General features: G+C 54.6%; 2 protein-coding genes across 5 annotated transcripts; one reads left to right on the forward strand and one right to left on the reverse strand.

Moving 5' to 3' along the window:
* Nucleotides 1–422: 422 nt before the first annotated feature.
* LRRC29 (leucine rich repeat containing 29) lies at nucleotides 423–14,588 on the reverse strand. 2 transcript variants are annotated; one of them, XM_044932041.1, is made up of 7 exons: nucleotides 14,517–14,588; nucleotides 11,040–11,141; nucleotides 3,274–4,266; nucleotides 1,831–2,046; nucleotides 1,562–1,705; nucleotides 1,167–1,384; nucleotides 423–1,083 (listed from the first exon to the last, which is right to left on the reverse strand). In XM_044932041.1, exons 1-7 carry the CDS (start codon nucleotides 14,538–14,540, stop codon nucleotides 915–917), a joined length of 1,866 nt encoding a protein of 621 aa, XP_044787976.1. In that variant the 5' UTR covers nucleotides 14,541–14,588; the 3' UTR covers nucleotides 423–914. The 2 variants fall into 2 exon arrangements, 1 of the variants encoding a protein (XP_044787976.1); XR_006546335.1 differs by lacking the exons at nucleotides 423–1,083; nucleotides 1,167–1,384; nucleotides 1,562–1,705; nucleotides 1,831–2,046 and having other exon boundaries at nucleotides 4,175–10,805; nucleotides 14,517–14,555.
* Nucleotides 4,993–16,833, forward strand: TMEM208 (transmembrane protein 208). 3 transcript variants are annotated; one of them, XR_006546340.1, is made up of 7 exons: nucleotides 4,993–5,074; nucleotides 5,538–5,722; nucleotides 15,207–15,302; nucleotides 15,791–15,850; nucleotides 15,932–16,094; nucleotides 16,365–16,449; nucleotides 16,551–16,608. XR_006546340.1 is itself a non-coding variant. In XM_044932048.1 (6 exons), the coding sequence occupies exons 1-6, from the start codon at nucleotides 5,570–5,572 to the stop codon at nucleotides 16,686–16,688; spliced, it is 669 nt and encodes a 222-aa protein (XP_044787983.1). In that variant the 5' UTR covers nucleotides 5,567–5,569; the 3' UTR covers nucleotides 16,689–16,833. The 3 variants fall into 3 exon arrangements, 2 of the variants coding, with proteins under 2 accessions (XP_044787983.1, XP_006072114.1); XM_044932048.1 differs by lacking the exon at nucleotides 4,993–5,074 and having other exon boundaries at nucleotides 5,567–5,722; nucleotides 15,932–16,068; nucleotides 16,551–16,833; XM_006072052.3 differs by lacking the exons at nucleotides 4,993–5,074; nucleotides 5,538–5,722 and adding an exon at nucleotides 14,627–14,767 and having other exon boundaries at nucleotides 15,932–16,068; nucleotides 16,551–16,833.
* The last annotated feature ends 75 nt before the right edge of the window (nucleotides 16,834–16,908 follow it).

A 16,908-nucleotide genomic window follows, 5' to 3' on the forward strand; every position in this document is an offset into this window, starting at 1 on the left:
CAGGCTAAGCTCACTGCTCCCCTGGGCTCCCAGGCCCAGGAGCTTCTTTCTCTGTTTTAGAAGGTTGGACCTCTAATGACCTTTCCTACCCAGAGATGTTCTCTCTCTCATGTCTTATGTGTGTATGCTGAAAAACAACCCCATTGACTCAGCCATCCTTTAATCACTATGCTCCTGGGATCTTCACATGGACATGGCTTTGCCGTGGGACATGTGCCAGGGCTCGTGCTGGGGAGACGCCTCTGGCATCTCCCACCATGTGGGGAAGAAGCTAGGACCTGCTTGGGGCACTTGTTGGGCCAGGTGTGAGAAAGAAGCTGTCTGTCCCTCTGGCATTTCCTACACATTGTCCCTGGGCTGGGCCGGGCCGCTTCACTGAGGTGGGGAGGGGCCCTTTGGTCTGAGAACTTCAGACAAGGAAGAAAGATCTGGAATTTTTAATCTTGGGTATACAGCAAAGACTGTGGCTTAGCTGCTAAAACTCAGTGCTGGTGGGGGCGCTGGGAGAGCTGTAGGGAACAAGGCCGGGCACAGGCCTTAGTGTGAGAAGTGGGTGGAACAAAAGGTACCGGGGTCCACTTTTTCTAGCACCAGACCCAGCCCACCAATGGCCTGGCCTCTGGACCCATGCCTGGACAGGCGAGCAGGATCTGGCATTTTCGGGGGCCTGTGGCAGTGCCATGTACCTGGAGAAGGTTCCTGTGGGCTGTGCGGCAGGCAGGCAAGAAGCCCGGTGGGCTGTCCTGGTATCATCCCACTCTCAGACCCAGTGAAGGGGTTTCTAGCTTGGGGAAGGCCCTCTGGGGCATGTAACAGAGAGGGGCAGGAGGCGCTGAGTCAAACTCCAGGTCAAGAGGCCAGGGCCGGGGATGCTGGAGGTGACAGAGGCCGAGCCACCTGTCACTGATCTGGCCTCAGAGCGTTAGGGTCAGGTCCGCCCCTCCCACGAAGCGGGACTGGATGCAGATCACCTCAGGCAGTCGGGCTTGGAAGCGCCTGACGGAGGCTATGCTGATGCCGGGACACATGGCCACATCTACCATCCGCAGCTGCCTGCACGCCTGCCCGATGGAATCCAGAGTTCTGCAGGGAAGCTGCCGAGTGAGCACCTGACCCAGCCCAGGCCCAGCCAGCCCCCACCGTGGGCAGCCCCCGACACACTCAACTGCTCCGTGAGCTGACTGCAGCTGGACAGGTTGAGGTGCTGCAGCCTCGGCCAGGAGCTGGCCGCCTGCGCCCAGCCCTGGTCGCTGAGGAGGCTGCAGTGGCTCAGCGCCAAGCGCTCCAGGCTGGGGCAGCCCTTGGCCACAGCCACCAAGGCCTTGTCTGTGAGTGCTGGCAGCAGGCTCAGTGACAGCTGCCTCAGCTGGGGGAACCGGAGCACCTGCGAGGATGCGGTAGGGACAGGGAGGGTAACGAGGCCCTGGAGCCCTTCCGGCTCCCCGTACCCCCAGCCAGAGGAACTGCCACATCCAGCAGAAGCCCACGAGAAAAGGGCTTGTTCCAAGCAAAAAGCTCTAGCCCTGGGGTCCTCAGCCTATCCACGCCCCCAGCCTCACACCTTGGTTAAACTGGCATCAGTCAGCTTGCTGCAGGCTGTGAGGTCCAGCTCCTGCAGGGCCTGCAGCATGAGCAGGGAGGGGCCCTGTGGCTGGGGAGAGCGGTCCTTGGGGCTGGAGGCCCGGTACTCCAGCTCTTCGTGGGGCTGTGGGAGGAAGCTCCTGCTCAGGTTCCTCCTGAGTTTGGCCCTCAACTGTTGCCAGAGAGGGATGAAGGAGGGCAGCTGAGCCCAGGGGCCCCCCACCCGCCATGACTTTGAGGGTCTCGCACCTGAGGCTCCTGCGAAGGTGCCTGGATGGGCCCCCCCAGCCCCAGGAGCCCCCAGTCACCCAGCTCCTTGCACCAGGCCAGGCGCAGGACTGAGAGGCGGGTGAGGTAGATACAGATGGCCTGCAGGGTCTGGTTGGTGAGGGCCACACAGGAGGACAAGTCTAGCACCCTGAGGCGTGGGCCCAGCCCTGGGATCAGGGAGAGCACCGAGGCATCCTAGGAGGGAAGTGGAAAAGGGAGCGGATGATGGGGAGGTGCCCGTTGCCTGTGTCACGAGGCGTGGCAGGCTGTGAGGTCCAGCTCCCACGGGGCCTGCAGCATGGCCACAGGGGCCCTGAGGCCAGGAAGAGGGGTCCTTAGGGCTGGAGGCCTAGTGCTCCAGCTCTTGGTGGGGCTGTAGGAGGAAGCCTTTGCTGCTCAGGCAGGGAGGGGTCCCTAGGAAGGTTCTGCCCAAAATTACAGCCCCACAGGCAACAGGAGACTCTCACAGGGCCCAAGGAAGGGTGCATCAGTGTTCCTGTGCTGTGTGTCACAGTGGACGTGGTGGGCTGAGAAGGGGGACCCAGGGAGAAGGACAAATACCTAGATTGGCTGGTGTGGGAAGGATGCAGGTGAAAATCTCTAAGGTGTTCACCTTCTCTGTGCTCCCAGCACCAGTCAATCAGATACGCTCCCTCTAGAACTGGGGGGACATATGGCAGAGCTGCCACCTGCCAGGAGCAGTTGGGGGATGGCGGGGCAAGAACTAGGGGCAGGACAGAGGAAGCTGCTCTGTAGAGATGCAGACATGGGAACATGGGCCTCCAGAAAGAATGGCTAAGAGACACACGATCGACACAGTGAGAATGGAGTAGGGCAAGAGAAGAGAGGCACTTGGGGGAAAATGTTGAGACAGTTTTCAGGTGGGGAATGCTCTGGGCACAGCCATAGATTGAAGGAATAATCTGCTAAAGAGGGAGAGGGCAACACTGCTAAGACAGGGACACCACCCAGAGGGACAGGGCTGAGCCCTATTGAAGTAACCGGCATCAACCAAGAAATGACCCTCTTCCTTCCTTGTCACATGGCCTCCCCAGGGCCCCTCCTGAGCAACTACTGCTGTGTAACCTTGGTGCCCCATCCCCCAGGGCTTGGTTCTGTCACCCCTGCCCCGGGAACACCCGCCCTCAGTCCCCTCCTGAGACTGCAGTGATCACCAAGCACTGGACTTGTGAGGTGTGGGTCACCTTGTGGGTGGGCCCCTCTGGTCTCCGGGACCTCCCTCTGCAGGGACCCACCACGGGGGCTGCAGGGAGGAGTGTGGGCAGCAGCACTGTCTGTCTAGGCACCTTTCCTCTTCCAGTTCACTTGGACACAAACATGGGGCACCTCCCTGGTGCCAGGCTCCCAGTTCCCCTAATCCCTGGCCCTGGTGAGGATGGAAGGAAGGGGTGGAACGCTCACCTTGAGTGAGGAGCAGTAGGCCAGGCTGAGGGAGGCCAGTGGGGGTGGAGCTGCGCACACCGAGCCCAGGGACTGGGCCAGTTCCTGCCCTCTCACCAGGCAGCACTCGGCCATGTCGAGGCTCTGCAGCTCCCGCAGGCCCCCTAGGGCTGAGCATCCCGCATCTGTCAGTCGCTGCAGCTTCCTCAGGCTCAGGCGCCGCAGGTGCCGCAGGCCCCGGCTCACGGCCAGGACTGCTCCATCAGCCAGTTCTGAGCAGCCACTGAGGTCCAGGGAGGTAAGTCCTGGTTGCTGGTGGCAAAGGGTGGCCACAGCCTCTGTGGAGAGGTCCCGGCAGCTATGCAGGCTCAGTTCCTGCAGCTGCAGCCCGGCCACCTGGCCCAGTGCCCGCAGGGCCTCGGGCGGCAAACCAGTGCCGCTCAGGTCCAGGGCGTGCAGCCTGCCGGCCCGCTCCTTCAGGAATCGCAGCAGGTTGCGGAAGGAGAGTTGGGAGGGGGAGGAGTCCTGGGGGCCGATGGTGCCCCAGGCTGGGCCTAGCTGGAAGGTGAGGTGGCAGTAGGCCAAGGAGAGGCGCTCCAGGCAGGGGGCACAACTGCTGAGCCGGTTGAAGCTGAGGTCGGCCAGGTCCCGAAGGCTAGCCAGGCTGAGCTCACGAAGGCCGCTCAGCGCCTGCTGGACCTGCTGCGCCGTCTGGGGCTGAGCCAGCAGCATGCCTGACGTGAAGAGGCTGTTGCAGCCACTGAGGTCTAGGATACGCAGAGCCGGGCAGCCCAGGATCAGGGCCACGAAGGAGGCCTCTGTGGGGCTGCCCCCACCAAGGCACAAGCTCTGCAGGTGCGGGCCCAAGTGGTGGGTAACAGAACGCAACACCTGGAGTGAAGCCGGTGAGCCATCCAGGTTGGTCAGGCTGATGCAGGTGATGCCCCTGAGACCCAGGCTCTTGATGGCCGGAAGGGAGGCAGACGACACGGGGATGTTGTACTGCACGCTGGCCTACAAGGCAGCAGCGGGCCTGGGGTTAGCCCTCTGGCCTCACAGTGTGCCAGCCATTGAGTCTGGTGGCAATTTGCTGGCCAGAGTTTGAGGGAAGACCAGGGAAGGGCCCTTCTACAACGGGAACCCACTGTGGTGTCACGTGCCTGACGGGGTGCTGATGGGACGTGGGAGCAGGGAGGACGGGTCATACTGGGGCTCAAGGGGGAGGACTACAAGGGGAGGACAGAAAGTTAGTGATGGCCGGGGCTGAGCGCCTATGGAGAGGCTGGGCCAGAGTGGGGACTTGGCATGCTGGGTACAGGAGGGCTGGGGGGTGCCCTGGAAGAGAGCCAGCGAAGGCCCCTGGGAGCAGGAGGACAAAGCATTCTGGACCCCAACTTTGGGGACTTGCAGAAGGTGGCCTTGGGACCCACGGACTCCAAATCCAGGGCCTCAGCTTAGTGTTAGCTAAGCAATCAGCCTCCCCCACTTTCTCAAGAGCATATAAATAGCCCTCAGAGCAGCTGAAGGCGGGAAGAAGCAACGGCAGGTGTCGCTCACCACAACGCCCTGTGGCCCAGATGCCAGAGATCTGGGGCAGGCAGTGAGGCCAAGGTACCCTGGTGGCCTCAGTGTCTCGGCCACAAAAATGTTTGCAAACCTGGCTTTTGTGTGTAAGTGAAAAATATGCCTACGCATGTAAGTGTGGTGTGCGCATGCGTGTATGCGTACGTATACGCACACGTGAAGGCCCTTTAGGCTGGAGGTTCGAGATGCGCTTGTGATCCCTGGTCTTATCTCTGGAGGGTCTGTCTGATTCCTGCAGGTGAGGAGGGAGAAGTGTCTATTTCTGTGGACAGGAGCTCAGAGAACGAATTTCAGAGGCAGGGAGGAGGTTGGCCCTACTGGAGAGGAACCGGGGAGCTTGGGGAGCACAGAGCTGGATTCCGGTGGGGCGGGGTGGCAAGCTCAGGGCTAGTTGTCGGGAAGGGTTGGCTTGTTTAGGAGTGTGAGGACCCGCCAGTAGTTGTTTTCAGAGAAGCTTCCCTGATCTTGTGCCAGAGGGAGCCAAAGGACAGAAAGTACAGGAATTGTGGAACTGGTCTGTGGGGGAGGGAGAAGAGGGCTTGGCTTCTGAAACCCTAGCCCCATTTCTCTACCCCCACCAACGCCCAGGCTGCAGGCAAGTGATACTCATAGATTCTTGTTTTCACAAGCAGGCTCCCCCAGAAACCTGTCCAATGAGTAACAGGAAGAATAAGCTGACATTCCCTGCTTGTCCCCCACAGAAAATCATCAAAAGGGAACCAGAAAGGTCAAAATGATGCGTAATATGCGCTCCCTGCAAGATGCTTATCAACAGGATTCTTCCAGGAAGACAGGTGGAACTCATTCCAGGTGTGGAGACCCCGCCTGGCTTCTGCCCCAGAGAGAAGCAGCCCCCGAGGGCTGTTGTTCCGGGAACGAGCCTGTGGTAAGACAGAGACCAGCTCCCACCAATTTCATGGGAGTCTGGGAGTCAAACCAGGTGCCCAGTTCAGACCCCATGGTCAATTCAGGTGAGAGGAGCTCTGCCCATAGATCCCCGCCGTGGACACCAGGAGACAGTGGGGAGTGGGGACGCCATGGGGACGCCAGAGACCTGGGTCCCTCTCTCAGATTGAAGGAGAGCTAGCAAAGATGCCAGTGTGTGAGGCTGGGGAGCGTACTGAAAAAATCAAGGAGAAAAGGTTTTAGAAAAGAACGGTAAAGCATGCCTCCAGCCATTTCAAAGCCCTGCAGTGCTAGATGAGCCAGTCTCATGATGAGTAGAATGAACTCTGGTTGGGGGAGTGTAGAGCAGTGCTGGTTGCCAGGCAGCACCTGCCCCCACCAGTCACATGGCACCCCACAGCCCCCAGCTCCAGCCGCCTTCAATCTTCCTTCTTTCCCTATCTGCCTGAGCCTTGGCTGCCAGCAGTGTTCTTCCCTCTCCCACTGCCTTCTTATACACAAGGTAAACGAACAGCCCAGGTCCAAGTGCAGGGCTGGCAGGTGGCCCCAAGAGCTACCTAGTGAAGGGGCAGGGCCTGGCCTAAAGGACTTCCAACTATGGGGCCGGGTGAGTTTTGAGGCCACCTCCCTGCTCCCCACAGTTTTTCTTGGTGGGGAGAAGACAGCCTCTAAGCCATCACCCAGGTGGTCTACCTGGGACTCATACAGAAGTCCAGGAGCAGTCTGTTGGGGATATTTACTGTCTGTGGGGGCCGAGCGGCAGCCTTCTGGGTTCTGGTCTTTGCCCCAGTGTAGGAAAGTGCCCCTCCCCAGGGCCTGGGAAGATGCTTCTAAAGCCCCAAGGGAGTACAACAGGGGTACCTGCTCCAGCTTCAGTTGCCTCAGCACAGAGGGGCCAACTAGCCCCCCGTCTCCTCCCTTCTTAATGCTGGCATCTTGAGAGTAAATGCAGACTCATTTGGAAAATGCCCTAAACCTGCTAAAAGCAATACACGTCCCTTGACTGTGAGAGGCCAGGACTCTATTGTAACTACTGAAGTCCTGAGCTGAGACAGCAGGCCTGTGTGCAGACTTGGAAAGCCATCTGAGAGAGACATGACCCTCCTGTCTGCCAGCACAGGAATCCAAAGTTAGCACGCCTGTTTTCCAGAAGGACCTTGAGGAAGCCTATGTCCTGGCGCCTAGGGGCTTTGGTCTCCAGACAGGAATAAGACTTTGGGGCTCATATCTAGAGGCTTTTATAGACAACTCAGGCAGGAAAAGGCAGCAGGGGGCAGGAGCCATCTTGAGATCTTCACAGTGACCAGCCCGGTGGCAGCACTTCCACCCCAGTCCCAGGTATGGACGGAGCCCAGGTGTATGTCAGGTGCTGCCTTTGTCTGTCTGCTTATTTGAGAAAAAGTGGAATTAAGTCGGGGCAGGTGAGGGAGATTAAGAAGTTACCAAGTCGAGCATCCTAGCCTGGCCTGGAGCCACACAGCTTGGCCTTGGTGAGCCAGAATCTTCCACAGCATCTACTAGCTGGGGCACCACCTCCTCAACCCGCTGCACCCTGGGAGATGGTTCCTGCCAATAGGGCTCCAGAGATTGTTCGGTGGTGTCGGCCCTAGATGCCCAGGTATCTGTGGCCTGGCTTCCCAGGGCTCCCAGTCTTGGCGGTGGAGTAGGGGGCTGAGCTTTGCAGAGTCACCGAACGGGTCTTTGTCAGTGCTCTATCTGGAGCTCAGGGTTCACTGCAGAAGCTCCAGTGCTAAAATGGTAGACTCTGGATCCCAAACTCTGACCCCGGCCTCCTCCTCCTCTTCCTTCCCTCACTCTTGTTCCAGTCTCACCTTCATCCCTAGGGCCTGACTGCCCACTTGGCTTCTTCTGCACCCTGCTTCTTTGCTAGACTCCAAGAAGCCTCCCTGACTGATGGCCTCTCGTGAGGGCCCCCATGGCCCTGCCCATCATGTGGGTGCACCTGCTCTCTGTGCCCTCTGCCAGCCAGGGATGATGAGACCATGGCCGCCTCTGGGTATGTGCTGTCCGAGGAAGTCACAGCCTCCCTTCCTGTCTGCACTGGCACCCCTCTCCTCACAGCCCCCCTCTCTTCTCACTCCCCTAGACTTCTTTCCAAGCCCCTGATGCTACTGCAGCTCCCTGCCCTCACTCCAGCCTTCTCAGAGATGTTTCAAATAGAAACCAAAGCCCTTAGGTGGGAAGGCCCTCCTGCCCTGTTCACATGCACCAGCCCATCCTTGGCAGGACTCATCAGAACCTCCTTCCCTATTTTGCTCTTGGGTTCAAGGAGACCCCGTTCTCCCAGCCTACTGAGCCTGTCCCTACCCTCTCCTCTGTGAACCCCGAAATCTCTGCCTTTCCACTTCTCCTTCCTCAGAGTCCACAAACACCCCAGAGTCTTAACAAAGGCTTCCCTTGACTCTGCAACCCCCCTCGCCCCTCCCCTTTACCATCATGCTTTTTGGAAGCACATGGGTGCCCATACCCACTGCGGCCACCTCTTGACCATAGCTTTGCCCACTGACCCCTCCACCACTGTCCCCACAGAATCCTTCATTCCCAGAAACAGCCCCTCTCCATCAAGGTCACCAACACCTGAGGGCTCCTCTGCAGACCTCCCACAAGTGTCCTTCCTCTCTGCTGCGCCATGGTGCCTACTCGGGATGGCCTGTCTCCCTGGTGTTCTCTCCTACTGGGGGTTCTGAGACTCTGGCCTCTTGTCTCTCCTACCTTCTAGCCTGCTCCCCATTTGGGGTCATCAAAGAGCAGAAAGACCCAACCCATGGACCAGTGGGTTCTCCATGAATTGTTCCATTCCACCACACACACACACAGAGTTTCCCTCCACGTGCACCCCAGCAGACTTCATCCCATTCCACCTACTCTGTTTCCCACACCTTCTTCCTGAGCACCAGATACTGGGAGCCATGGCCTTATGGACCTCTCTCCAGATACAAGGATGCAGTATGGCCCAATCTGAATTTACTGCCTTATCCCCGCTTCTCCCAAACTCACAGCGCCTTCTACCAAATCACCTAAGTCAGAAATCTGGGAATCATCCTAGACTGCTCCCTCATATCCACAGTGCCCAAGGTCCTTTCCAGCCCATCTCCTATTTCCTCTTGGCCTTCAGCCTCTCTGGCTCCAGTCTACTCTTGGTAAGTGATCCTGACAAAAGGCAGCTGACCACACTTTTCAGGCCCTTTGATGGTTCACCACTGCACAGGATGGAAGCTGAGCTTCTTGGCTGGCATTCAAGCCCTTTTATGTCAGCCCCCTGCCTACTTCTTCGGCCCCAGCTTTCCCATGCCTGCTCTGCACTCTGGCTCTGGAATGCTAATTTCAGACCACTGTCTCATACTTCCATACCTGGGTTCACCTGTTTTTTTCTGGGGGTTGGGGGGGGGGGGTCTGACCTCTCACCTATTCCTTAACAAAATATGTATCCTCTCTTAAGATTTAACACAAGCATCCCCTTCTCCATGAAGTCTTCTGTGAATCTTCTCTGCATCTTTGGTATGCGTCTGTGCACCTTTCTTAAGATTTTGAGTGCAGTGCTGTCTCTCTCACTATTAACTCTGAGCGCTGTGTCTGCCCCAGCCCTGGGGCCTAGCACAGTGCTGGGCACAGAGGTAGCATCACCATCCAGATGAGGGAGGCCTCTCTACAGGCCCCTCCTCCTCTGCTTGCCTCTGGACTGGTATCCTTCCTGGGCAGTCTCTGTGGCCTGCTCTTCTGGCTCCTCTTGTTCTCCCCAGGGAAAGTGACTGAGATCCAAGGCTTAAACCTCCGTCCGTTCTTAAATGACACCTTCACCTATATTTATTACCCGGATCTTTCCCTTGAATTCCTCTCTCAGAAGTCCAACTACCAACTGGATCTCACCATTTAGATGTTTTATACTTCAAATTTTCAACAAGTTCAAATCAAATTTCTTTAGAAACTAGGCTCAATGACACTGGAGAGAGAACTCAACAACAGACCGTACTTAAACACTCATTTAAAATTTGACAGAGGAGGCTTCCAATCCATTATACATAAATGGTACTTGGGCTACTGGAAAACTAATCAGTTTAGCTCCTTACCTTACAGCACAAGTCAAAATAAATTACACCAAATATATATATATATATATATAAAAATTCAAGCCATAAAACAGTTTTGCTGTGAACCTAAAACTGATCTAAGAAGTAAATCCAAATTTAAAATAAAAGCAAAATATGAGTGTATATTTATCAGATCTCTGAAGAGGCAAAGTATCTCTAAAGCAATGGCAGAAATAAAGAAAAGGATGTTCAGAGTCAACAACCCAGAAATTTAACCCCTGTATATCTCATAAATAACACATATCTACAAATCAAATTTAAAAAGACAAATATATGAGGAATATATTTCAGTAAGTATGTAAAAGATTAACTTCTTTAATGTATAAAAAGTTCATACAAATCGATAAGAAAAATACTAAGACCCCAATAATTAGACAAGGAACAGAAATACACAAAAGAGGGAAATATAAATGGTCTGCTAATGAGAAAATTGTTCAACCTCAGTGACAGTCAAAACTGAAACAAAGGGCACTCATTGCTTGCCTTCCAAACTAACACAAATGCCTGCACTCACCTCCTAGTGGGTTGTCTCCCTACGACTCACCTCTCAGTCCACTCTGCACTGTGGAGGTCTAAGACATAAATCAATGCATGTCACTCCCCTGCCTAATGTTCCTTTAATGTTCCTAAAGTTCCATGGGTTACCTGGTTACCCATGATGGTAACCAGGAGAAAGCCCTAGCAATACCACCTGCCACATCTGTCTTGCTGTCTGACCCCTTTCTAGCCTCATCTCCCACCACTTCTCTCCCACACACCTAAGTTCCAGTCATAGCGAACCTGGGTGGTCGTTTCCAGAACTATTTCACACCTTGGTGCCTTCGCCAGTGCGGTTATGAGTCCTGAAGACCAACCTTCATGCTCCTCATCCTGTTCCTTCAGGAAGCCTTCCCTGATGCTGCCAGTCTCCTTCCGTGTCCTTCATGTTCCCTTGGCCCCCTTCATGCCAATGCCCTGAGCACACAACATCATGGTCACTCAGGTATTTGTCTTTTTCCTTCACTGGACTGAGTTTCTCAGGAGAGGGGACTATGTTTGGTTCATCTGTAGAGTCCCAGTACTGGACCCAGAGCCAAGTATGTATGAATAAATATGCAGAAATGAATGGATGGATGATGTATGAGCAGGGCCACAAGCAAGCTAAAGTGAGACCACTGGGAATGGGGTAGGTGAGGGTAGGCACCTTACCTCCCGAAGGGCAATCTGGGCTGCACAGTACCAAGCCCGGCTCACGAGGGAGGCCTCTTTCTGATCTGACAGAGGCAGGAAGCTCAGAATATATGTGACCATCTGAGGGAAAAAGACAGGGCATCGGGGCTGTTAGTGCTGGTGGGGCCCTCTGAAATCTTCTCTTTCTGGCAGCACGGTAGGTCAGAGGGGACTAGAGTGCTGGCTTCTAGCTCATCTTGGATCCTAAGCTTCAGAGAGTCTTCACTTCTCCTCTCCGGTCTCCAGGTATCTTTACTGGGAACAAACCTTTCCTGAGCACCATCTGGATGCAGGTTTGTTCTGATAAAAATCAAACTTCCTGCTCAATTTGATAAAAAGGGCCTGGGCACTGGGACTAGATGAACCTAGTTTAGATCCTTATTCTCTCAACTGACCCCTCTGAGCCTTATTTTTCTTATCTATAACAAGACAGTTGTAGTGAGATTTAAGTGGGTTGCTGTGACAGTTAAATATCCTGGTCAAGTGTCTTGCGTAGGATCTAGAGCACAGCAAGGCAAGTGCTGATCTTCAGGAAGTCACACTGGGACTGCACTCTTCCATCTTCTTCACTGCCAACTTGGCTTCTCAGCCAGCTGTTACAATTCTCAGCAAGACCCATCCTGGCAGGCTAAGGCCCTCACTCCACCTATGCTGTATGAGGCTGGGGGTGGAGGCCTTCTTAGGGACTGGGGAAGGGAGCTGCTTGTGAGACCAAGAATTATCTGATATTAACTATTCTTTTCTTCTGGAATCTTCCCTCCTTGACTTCTGTGACTGTGTTTTCTAGGGCTCCACTCACCACTCCAAATTGCCCTGTTTCTAGATTCTTCTGTGGCTCCCAGGGCTCAGACCTGAGTCTTTAAATTTGTTCACTTTCTAGGATAATAAATTCACTTGCATTGCTTTAACAATTACCTCTATAAGAATAACCAACAATTCAGTATTCCATATTGTTTTATCATTCATGTGCTAGTCTAGTATTGCCAACTGTCCACAGGATTCTTCATCCAAATGTTTTACCATCACCTTCACCTCAGTCCAAAGCAGCCCCTCCTCCCAACTTTCCAGCCCCCGAGCTTCAGTGGCAACAGAGCATCTCGTCTGAAGATCCTGATAAAACTTTATACTCTTCATACTCGTCTGTCCCTTGCTCCAGATACAGGTGTAAAGCATAGCCTTTACTTAGACTCATTCAAATCCCAGCTCCACTAGTTCCTAGCTGTGTGACCTCAGGCAAGGTATGTGATGTCTCTGAACCTCAACCCACACCTGTAAAATGGGGTTATTAAAAAAATCTAGATCACAGTCTTATGTGCTGTGCTTAGTTGTTCAGTCATGTCCAACTCTGCGACCCCATGGACTGTAGCCCGCCAGGCTCCTCTGTCCATGGGGATTCTCCAGGCAAGAATACTGGAGTAGGCTGCCATGCCCTTCTCCAGGGCATCTTCCCAACCCAGGGATCAAACCCAGGTCTCCCACATTGCAGACGAATTCTTTACCGTCTGAGTCACCAGGGAAGCCCAAGAATATTAGAGTGGGTAGCCTTTCCCTTCTCCAGGGGAACTTGCCAACGTAGGAATCGAACTGAGGTCTCCTGCATTGCAGGAGGATTCTTTACCAGCTGCCCTCACAGTCTTATGACAGGGATTAAATTATATATATATATATTTAATATAATATGCTTCACACCTAGTAGATGGTCCATAAATGGTTCCTGGATTGCTGTTATGAATAATTCTACCTTTGAAACCTTACCACCTTAAGTAGCCCAGATCTTCATCACCCCAGACCAGGGTTCCTTCCACAGTCTCCCACCTGATCTCCTTGCCTCCAGGTTCATCCTTGCTAATCATTCCACAGACTGCAACAAGGTTAATTTTCCTAAGAAACAGCTTTCAGTCTCAGTGCACTCCTGATGAAAACCTTTGGGGTTCGCCAATACCCTCAAGACAAAATTTCTTCTCCTGGGTCAGCACTGCCAGGCCTCCATGCCTGACTGGACCCCTGATCCCAGAGCTTCCACAAGCCAGTCTTCTCAGTGTCCTACAAACACAGCATGTTGATTTTCTTATTTCCTTTTGCCTATGTGGACCTTTTTACTGGAATGCCCTTAAGCTTGACCCTCACCAGCCCACTTGGTCTCTTCTTCCCTTCCCTGATTGCTAGTACATGAAGGTACTCAGTCAGTACTTACTGGATTGAATTAAATAAGGATGGACTGTCTTTTACCTCTCTTTTCACCAAAGGTTTGCTCAAGGAAGGGATGGGAAGATAAAACAGATCATTACTGAGAGGAGAATGACTGGTGAGAACAGCCTCTGGGCCAGAGAGGCTAGGCCTGGGTAAGAGAACTTTGATGGGGGCTGGGACTGACCACGCTCCGATCCCCAAGAGCAGGCAGGAAAACTTGTCTGAGCTGAGGTAAGATAGTGGCCATCCTGTCTTCTGGGGTTCAGCAGCCAACCCACAGAGCAACAGGAGGGCAACAAATCTGTCCTCACTGAGGGGAGGCTAAGAAGGGGGAAAGCCTTTCTAGAGGGAACAGAAGAGGCAGTGCTAAGAGTGGAGTGGCCTTCCCAGGAACTCCATTCCAAGGAGCTACTAGAGATATGACTGGTCATCTTTGTGATCCACGGTGATGGGACAGATATCCTCTGGGGCAGAAGGGGGAAAGGATGGCATCGCAGGGGACTCAATGGGGGTGGAACATCATTCCAAGGGCCGATGGGGAAAGGGTGCCCTGTCTCTCTTGGGCAGTGGGAGGGGGCTGCCAACTTTCTGGGCAAACAGGATGGAGAGGCCATCCCAAGAGGCCACTGGGACAAAACTTATCTGTCTCGCGACAATAGCAGCAGAGTGATCTTGCTCCAGTTTAAGTAGAAGGAGCAAACATCCCATGAAGGATGAAGGTGAAGGAGGCACGGATGGCCATCACTAGGGGCTGAGGAAGTGGGGAGCAGGCCTGTCCTCGGTGAGGGAACTCAGAGACCATGCCCGAAGTTGATGGGAAGGGGCAGTCTGTCTTCCACCGCCAGGGGAAGGGGCAGCCGTCTCTCGAAGGGAAGGGAATGGAGCGACCATTCCAAGGGACCAATGGGGGTAAGATCGGTTACCCTTCGGGGCTGATGGGATGCAGCGGACATCTTCCAGAACTGAGAGGGAGGGACGGCCATCTCAAGAGGTCAGGGGTAGGCAGAGGCCCTGTCCTCGCTGAGGTGACAGCAGCTATCTCCTGGGGCCGATGGGGAAGGAGAGGATGGTCCCCCAAGGTAAGGGGACAGAGTGGCCCAAAGGCGGGGCCGTTACCCATAGCCTACAGGTCCAGGGATCTCCCGGCCGGGTCTTTTCCGCCAGACGGGCGGGGCCGGGAGAGCTGTCTGACAGCCCCTCCCCACAGCCTGGGACCCCGAGGGCGGGGCCTGTCCCGAGCTAGGCCTGAGGGCGGCCTCCTCTCACCTCCAGCGGCAGCGACTCCGCCATCGCATCCCTGCCGCCTCCGCCCCCGCGCAAGGCTTTCTGGGAAGTGTAGTCCCGCCGACTCTGGAAGGCGGAGCTTGGGAAGGAAGTGGACCTCCAACTTCCGTCCCAGGTGTGACGTATTGGATCTGCACCGGAAGTGCATGTGCTGCCGATGTGGTACCAACTGAGTGCGGTTTCGGTCGCTCTCCCTTCTTTCCTTGGTTGGGTATTTGCGTCTCACTATGGCGGTAAGGAGGGCGAGTAGGGCGTGGTCCCCGTGGCAAAACGCTCCCGGGGCCGGGAGACTGAAATCAGAGGAAGGGCTTCAAGGGAAATGGGTCAATCCAATGCCCCCCCCCCCCCAACTGGAGGGGGGCGCCATCCAGTGGCCATCCAGGACCATACCACAGCTGGTGCCAGAGAGGGCTGGGAGTCTGTAGCAGACAGTACCAGGGCTGCAGACATCGAGGGGCCTGAGGGCGATGGGCGTCGGTATCGAACAATATCAGGACTAGCTAGAGATGTGAGGGGCTTGAGGCAGGATAGCGTCAGCCCAGATCGGGTTTACTCCAGCAGAGGCCGGAGAGGGACTCCAGTCAAGCCCATTCAGCTAACCGGAATGGTGGGGCGGCTAAGGAAGATCCTGACTGCTGAGGATTTTGATAGTATCTCGTTATCTCTCTGCAGCCCAAAGGAAAAGTGGGCACGAGAGGGAAGAAGCAAATATTTGAGGAGAACAAAGAGACCCTGAAGTTCTACCTGCGAATCATACTGGGGGCTAATGTAAGTGCCTCCCTCCTTGCTTCTGTGCCCACCCAAGGTTCCATAGTCAGGTCTGGTCGGGTAGAGTGGTGGGGGTGTGTGACAGCCAAAGCTCCAGAAGAAAGTTCCAATTAAAAATAAGAGAGAGGGACTTCCCTGGTGGTCCAGTGGCTAAGACTCCCTAGATCCCATATGCTAAAATTAAGACCGAGTGCAGCCAAGTAAATGAGAAAGAATCCTGGTGCAGAGAAAGTGCTGAATAGTCAAAACGAAAAACAAAAGCAAAAAGAGGGTGTAAGTCTCAAATGGACTTGAGCCTTTCCCATCCTAAATGCACAGGGGCTTCTTTCCTGTGTCAGGGGTGTCTGGATATTCTGGGAGCAGATCTCTTCCCCCAACCCTGTAAGAAATGATTTGTCTCCTTTTATCAGCTGGTCTAGAGTCAGAGTCAAGGAAGGTCCATGGTTAAGTAAGCTTTTGATACTAGCCTGACCCGTGTCTGCTTACAGGCCATTTACTGTCTTGTGACCTTGGTCGTCTTCTACTCATCTGCCTCATTTTGGGCCTGGGTAAGTGTCCCCCATCCTGGGAAGTGGGAAGCCCATAGGGTCAGTGGCTGCCCTTTTAACACCCCCATTCTTGTTCCACAGATGGCCCTGCTCTTTAGTCTGGCAGTATACGGGGCCAGCTACCACTCTATGAGCTCGATGGCAAGGGCAGCCTTCTCTGAGGATGGGGCCCTGGTGGATGGTGGAATGGATCTCAACATGGAGCAGGGCATGGCAGAGTGAGTGTCCCCCGCTGTCAGCCCAGGTGAGCAGCGCCAGGGCTGGGGTGCTGGGGCCCAGATAGCCCAAGACCCACAGCAACTTGAAGAGGGTAGAAGGGAGTTGAACTAGGGCCCATCTCTTATTTTTATGTAAAAATTTTTGGCTGTGCTGCACAGTTTGTGGGATCTTAGTTCCCCAACCAGGGATTGAACCCAGGCCTTCAGCAGTGAAAGCATGGAATCCTAACCACTGGACCAGCAGGGAATTCCCCAGCTACTACTTTTGGCCCTTGCAGCTTCCCTTCTCTCCACAGGCACCTTAAAGATGTGATCCTACTGACAGCTATTGTGCAGGTGCTCAGCTGTTTCTCCCTCTACATCTGGTCCTTCTGGCTCCTGGTACGTAGGTTGCGGGGCTCCCGAGGAGCCGCCGAAGCATCTAAGCCTTCTCTTCTTTGATTTCCTGCACCTGGCTTCAAGTTACCTTTTTTTTCTTCTAGGCTCCAGGCAGAGCTCTTTACCTCCTGTGGGTCAATGTCCTGGGCCCCTGGTTCACAGCGGACAGTGGCGCCCCAGCGCCAGAGCACAACGAGAAACGGCAGCGCCGACAGGAGCGGCGGCAGATGAAGCGGTTATAGCCACTGACATTATGGCCCCGGGTTTCTGAGCCCTGGGTGGCTCTATCAGGCTGTGTGGTCCCCATGCCAGGAGCAGTGAGGGCCTAGTCCAGGGGCCAAAAGCAGTCTAGGGTATAGGATTGTTGAATAAATGGCTTATAACGTGGCTAATGGCTTTGTGGGTGATAATGAGAGAGCTAAGGCAGAAACAGCCAGTTGTTTGGAATTTTCTTCTCTGCTA

This window comes from Bubalus bubalis, chromosome 18 (assembly GCF_019923935.1).
Source record: "Bubalus bubalis isolate 160015118507 breed Murrah chromosome 18, NDDB_SH_1, whole genome shotgun sequence".
Classification (NCBI taxonomy): domain Eukaryota; kingdom Metazoa; phylum Chordata; class Mammalia; order Artiodactyla; family Bovidae; genus Bubalus; species Bubalus bubalis.